The 6,000-nt window shown below is 65.8% G+C and overlaps 1 protein-coding gene across 1 annotated transcript in view; it reads right to left on the bottom strand.

Moving 5' to 3' along the window:
* Nucleotides 1-570: 570 nt before the first annotated feature.
* The window catches only part of LOC309885670 (carboxyl-terminal PDZ ligand of neuronal nitric oxide synthase protein-like), a 30,710-nt gene continuing 25,280 nt past the window's right edge, over nucleotides 571-6,000 (bottom strand). The window contains exons 5-11 of the mRNA XM_082775893.1: nucleotides 5,845-5,953; nucleotides 5,598-5,739; nucleotides 5,101-5,261; nucleotides 3,832-3,999; nucleotides 3,383-3,548; nucleotides 2,933-3,293; nucleotides 571-2,437 (exon numbers count right to left, since the gene is read on the bottom strand). Of these exons, the coding sequence (XP_082632019.1) occupies nucleotides 1,948-2,437; nucleotides 2,933-3,293; nucleotides 3,383-3,548; nucleotides 3,832-3,999; nucleotides 5,101-5,261; nucleotides 5,598-5,739; nucleotides 5,845-5,953 (1,597 nt within the window). The 3' untranslated portion in view covers nucleotides 571-1,947. The remainder of the gene's footprint in view (nucleotides 2,438-2,932; nucleotides 3,294-3,382; nucleotides 3,549-3,831; nucleotides 4,000-5,100; nucleotides 5,262-5,597; nucleotides 5,740-5,844; nucleotides 5,954-6,000) is intronic.

Genomic DNA, 6,000 nt, shown 5'->3' with positions numbered 1-6,000 from the left:
AGATGTCTCTGCGGAGGCTGCGTTTCCATCCCGCCCCTCGGCCGAGCCCTGAGGATGCCTTCACCCTGAGCCCGTTCTGCTGCTGGCTGCAGCCCCTCCGGGGGCCTGGGGGCACAGTGCTGTGGGGTCCCCGTCCCCACCTGGGTCACAACCCACAGGGCCGGGCTTTGCCTCACCCGGGGCTCTCCCTCCCTGTGCACCTGGGCTGGGCTTGGTTTGGGGCCAGGATTTAGTTTGGGAGCAGAAAGCAGAGTGTGGAAGGGCAAAGGGAGCTGGGGCTGCCCCGTCCTGCTCAGGAACCCCAAAGGGTGTAGGGGCTGCAGTGGGTGGCAGCATCGGGTGCAGGTGCTGTGTTCTTGTGGGGATTGCTCTGGAAATGGGCCCTGTCCCGGAGAAACCTGCTCCCCACGTGGCAGGGGAGCAGGCTGGAGGCTTGGGGCTGCCCTGGCATCCAGCTGGGATCTGATTGCACCAGGAGAACTCCACAGCCTCATCCTGCACCCCAGGGCACCGACACGGCTGGGCGGCGAGACGCTTCCCGCGAGCAGGACAGGGACCACGGCACTGGCTCTGCAAATCCGAGACGTTTATTTTCTTTAAAAGTCAGTTACCAAACCGTAGTGTGGGTTAGCTCCTAAGGAGTGGTCTCTGCCTCTACCACGCTAACGCACAGCCCGAACACAGCTCCTCTGCCATCAGCTCCTGCTTGGTGGCTCCCAGCCAGCGCTGGGCCCCGCGGTGCTGCACAGCCGGGGGGTCCTGGGGTCCCACCACCCCCTCCCGCTGCACCAGGACTGAGGCAGAGCTGCTCCGATTCTCCATCTCTTGACACATCCCCATGTCAACCCTCTAGCACCTTCCCAAACCCCTCTCGCATGCACCCACATGAAGATCACCTCCTGGGGTCCCTCCCAAAACCCGCCCCAGCCCCTGTGCTGCTGGGGGATGCGTGGCAGCACCCGGCATCCTCGGATGTTCCCCCAGGGCTGGGTTTCTTCCTTACACCTTCAGTACACAAACTCATCCCCAGACATTCACACTTCCCAAACAAACTCAAACCCTACCATAACGCCCCAACACGACGTAGCAGCGTCCACCTTCAGCCCCTGGCTGCTCAGAGGTACGTGAGGCTCTCCCACGGAGCAGCTGCTGCCCCCACCCTGAGGTGCAGGCAGCACCCACTGCAGCAATGGGCTCCCCGGGCTCCCCTGCACCCCATCGCCCCATGGTGGTCTCCTGTGGGCCCCCAGCCCGCGTGGGCAGCAGGAAAAGGCACCTTTGGAGGGAGGCAGTGGTGGCATCCCCAGAACAGGGCTGGTGTTGGGGCAGCGAGGCACCCGCTGGGGTGGCACACGGTGTTAGGGTGGCTGGGCTCTGATGGGCAGGGGTAGCAGCAGGAGCCTCGTGTCCAAGTATTTACAGCCCTGCCGTGCCCCAGCCCAGGGGCTCTGGGGATGTTTGGGGTGGGATGGGCGGGGTGACAGCGAGCAGAGCACCGTGCAGTGACCGCTGGCTGGGAACAGCCTCAGAGCGAGCCCAGCCAGTGCCATCTGCATCCAGCGTGCCCTGGCATCCAGCAGTGCTGTTTGCAGCCTCCCCACTGCACTGGGGCTGGGGGAGGCACCCCTGCTGCAGGAAATTTGGGGTGGCCCCAGGCTGTCCGCAGCCAGCAGCAAGGACGTAGCAGTGAGCGTGGTCTGTGCCCCTGCCGGACAGCAGCAGCGAGAGCTCCCCAGAGGCAGGGACCCACGCGGCACCCCGACCAGAGGCAGGACAGACAGACAAGGACAGGGGACAGCGGGAGGGCAGTGTGAGCTGGTGCAGCGGGCAGGGACAGAGCAGGGACCTGCCACCCAGCTGGGGCACGAGGGCCCCCAACCCCAGCGCAGCGGTGTGGATGGAGCCGCTGGGACTGCCTCCAGCCAGCTGCCACACGCCGTGGTCCAACTAAGAGGGGACTCTGCTGGGCCCCACAGCAGCGTCCAGCTCCGGTTCCAGCAGCTCATCTTCCGAGAAGCTGATGTGTAGGCAGGTGTCGTCCGCAGGAGAGAAGGGCAGTGTGCTGTCCGTGGGGCTCACCAGCACAGCCAAGTCCTTGCCCAGGACCTCACTGGCTGCGGGGTCGTGGCAGCCGGCTGGTGGGGATGTGTGCCCGTTCTCCCCAGCCCTGTCCTTGCTGAGAACACGTTGGAAGGTCCTGGAGGGGACGGGCTCTGAGCTGGAGGCAGCGCTCCAAGCAGGAGTCCTCGCCTCGGAGTCCAAGAGGGTGAGGGAGCTGGCAGTGATGTTGGTGAGGCTGGACACGCTGGGGCTGGGAAGGCTGACGTGGGCAGTGCTCTCGGGCTTGGCCTCCACCTCCAGGCTCGGGGAGGTCTTGCTGGACCTCTTGCGTAGGATGGGTGGCGGCGGGTTGAGCTTGGGAATGGGCTGCTGCCGCCTGGGAAGCGAGAGCAGAGAGGAGGTGATGGGCAAGGAGTTACTTACCTGTGCGGATAGCTCAGTCTGGCTGCCCCAGGCTCTCCAAAAGGCAGACACCTTTTGCGTTCAGTGCAACCTGCTGCTGTGTGTGTTGGAGCTGGGGTGCTGCAGTGATGTGGCACTGACCACCTCGCTCCAGGAGGATAAAAGCAGCACAGACAGTGACCCCCATCCCTGTCCCCAGGGGCGGACACGGTGGATTCCACACCCGGCTCTGCCCTCCTGGTCTCAGCCAGCACACAGACCCTCGAGCCATGGGATCAAGAGCACCTCCCTCCCTCCCTCCCCTGGGGCAGCTGTGAGCACCCTGCTGCAGGCGCTGTGCTGTCATACTGCTTTTGGCTGGGATCAAGCTAATTTTCTTCACACTAATTCGTGTAGTGCTGCAATTAGTGATGGAAGCAGCACGGTGATCCCACTCTGGCCGGTGGGAGCAGAAGCAGCGGGTCCCCACCTGTCCTCGTCCCCTCTGTCCGCGTCCTCTGCCTTCTGCCGGCCGCTCCCGTTGAGCAGAGCCACCTCGCTGACCTCGGAGCCCTCCACGCGCCTGCTGAGCCCCTCCTGCCCCTCCAGCGCGGCGGCCAGGCCCTCGTCCCCCTCCTTGCTGCCGAAGCGGGGGCCGCCCCTCTCCAGGCCCAGCAGGTTGAGGTAGGAATCCCCAGCGCCCAGAGCCGACAGCGAGCGGGGGCCCACGGGGCTGCCCAGGACGCTGGCGGGCGTGGAGGTGGAGGGCAGGGCGATGTCCAGGCTGTAGTGGTTCTTCAGGTTGAGGGACAGCGACTGCGCCAGGGACAGGTTCTGCAGCGAGCGGTCAACTGCGGCGACACGGAGAGAGCCGCGGGGTGAGCGAGGCGCTGTGACTGACCCCGGAGCAAGGCAGCACCCGGTCCCCGCGCCCTCTCACCCGGCTGCCGGCGCTGTGCCCGGCTCTCCAGCGCCTTCAGCTGCCGCACCAGCAGCGAGACGTGCTGCAGCAGGTCGCGGTTGGTCAGCAGCAGCTGCCGCACCCGGGCTTGTGCCTCGATGCGCGCCGCCGTCTCCGCTGCCAGCTGGTCCTTCAGCAGCTGCACCTGCGGGAAGGGACGGGGCTGCGGGGCCGGAGCATCCCCGGGTACCTCCGGAGCATCCCCGGGTACCCCCGGAGCATCCCCGGCTCCCCCAGGGCCCTCCCCGGAGCATCCCCGGGTCCCCCCCAGCAGCTCCCCGGGCACCCCCCGGCTCTGCGCGGGGCTTGGGCGCCCTCTGCCGGTTCTCGGGGCCCCCACGGGCAGGGAGCGGCCGCTCGGTCCCGTCCCGGTCCCGCAGGGCGAGGAGAGGGGCTGGGGGTGTCCCCGGGGAATGCAGGACTTGTACCTGAGCCACCGCCACCTGCGTCTGCTGCTGCTGCTGGAGGAGCTGCTGCTGGAGGAGCTGGAGGCAGTGCTGGGAGGCCAGCGGCGTGATGGAGGCTGAGGAGCAGGGGCTGCCAGGGCTCAGCAGCTGCTGGGAGCCGGCCGGGCACAGGGAGCAGCTCTCGGGGTCCTGGAGTGGGGAGAAAGTCCCGGTGAGGGGGGTTGGTTAGCTTGGGCTGCCAGACAGAAGCTCCCCAGGAGTTTGCTGGGGCCCTGTGGCACTGCCTGGGGAGGCAGAGCTGCCCCTGCAGCCACCCAGACCCAGGCTGGGCACTGCTCGCTGCCAGAAACCCCCCTCGTGCCCACGCTGTGCCGTGCACCCCCTGCACCCCCAGCATCCCAGCGTGGGCCCTGCAGAGCCCCGGGCAGCGCAGCGCAGGGACGGTGACCCCACGGCCACGTCCCTGCTCCTGGGCAGCGCAGGGGCACCAGGGCAGCAGCGGGCAGATCCACATCTAAACGGGAAAGCAGAGCAAAGCCCAGCCTTCCGAGCCAAGGAAATAAATCCAATTGAGTGCATTTCATCGCAGCTGTTTGCAGCCAGGCTCTGCAAGCGATACAATTGTGTGAAATGAAATGGTGCCATTAAGGCAGCCAGGAAACGCTCGCTGATCGGCTCTGCAGAGCAGCTATTCATTACGGGCTGCCCACGGCCAGCACCGAGCGCACCCTCGGTGCCTTCGCTGCAGAGGCCGGGCTGCCCCGAGGGATGCTGCTGCCCAGGGGAAGCAGGGAGCTGGGGTCGCTGCCTGAGCACAGAGGAGCGACCGCTGCAGACCAGCCCTGGGGCCCAGAAACCAACCTGCACGGCACAGAAACGCTCACCTTGCTGGAGACACCTTGTAGTCTCCCCATTAACAGGGAGCTGCTCAAGCTGGGGTCCCTGCCTCGTTTTCCCTTTCCAGTGCTGTGTGATAGCTCTTGGTGCACTCAGTCAGGACCCCCCGGGGCTCTGCCCTGCACCAGGGGACTCTCACGGGCTGGGGAAGCTCTGACACAGCCAACTACAAACCAGCTGGATGCTGAGCAGGCAGCCCTGCCACGGGTCTGCCCATGGAGACTGGGGTGCTTCACCCATGGTGGTGACAGCCCTGGCCAGCTCCGTGTGCCCTGAGAATCCCAGCTGCTTCATGGCATGGGGCACAGGGGCCTGCTGAGCTGCCCCGGGACACCAGGAAGGTTGGCTCTGCAGTGGGGGCAGCGTCCCCAGCCTGGTCCCAAGGATTCTTACCTGGCAGTTCTTGTCCTTGGTGCCTTGTCCAGCTTTCAGCACGCTGAGCTCACCCCTGGCAGCCGGCAGCTCTCCTGGTCCCCTCTCAGACACACAGATGCCATCGGAGTCGAGGCCAACCTCGTCCACATCTGTGCTCTTGGAGCCCTTTATCTGGTGCACTTCAAACGAGACGGATAAAATGAACCAGGCACAGCCGCCAGCCCCCCAGCAGCCCAGGAAGAAGAGCCAAGCAGCCAAGCCTTGCTTCAAGTCTCCGTGTGCTGCAGTGGGGCAGGAGCAGGGCAGCGTGCCAGGCCACCACCCTGCTGGAAAAGGAGGCTCAGCCTCCGTGTTCCCAGGACGGGGAGGTGGGAAAGCCGCATCCCCCACGGCCCCAGATGGGCCACGAAGCTCTCGCAGTCAGCAGAGCTGGCCCAGGAGGACAGGTCACCGTGCACAGCCCCCCACCCCAACACATCCCTGCCTCCCAGACCCCGCGGGGAGCTGGACGTCACCTTCTGGTGGCTGCTCCTCCGCCGACTTGTCGCTGGCGCCGTCCGCCTGCCCGTCGGCGTTCTGCAGGGCGTGCTGCAGGCTCAGCTTGTGGCACACCTCGAAGGCCTGGCCCACCGTGCGCACCACGCGCATGGCCTGGCTCTGCGGGGCAGAGACCCCCCCCCCGTCAGCCCTGGGGAGGGTCCCACAGCCCCAAACACCCCCCCGGCATAGGGTGCAGGGCCTGAGGTGGACGCAGCGTCCTACCTTCTTCTTGGATTTGAAGACGTTGCACCTGAAGGAGTTGTTGGCGCCGTCCCTCGCGATGTAGCTGAATATTTTCAGGTCTTGCGAGTCGTGAGACACGTAGAAGATTCTGGGGGAAAACACAGGGGGAATTAAACACACAGAAGAAGCTCTTTC

This window comes from Aythya marila, assembly GCF_965140915.1.
Source record: "Aythya marila genome assembly, chromosome: 19".
NCBI classification, from domain to species: domain Eukaryota; kingdom Metazoa; phylum Chordata; class Aves; order Anseriformes; family Anatidae; genus Aythya; species Aythya marila.
Note: the sequence above shows the minus strand (reverse complement) of the source record. Positions and strands in the feature narration are given on the sequence as shown.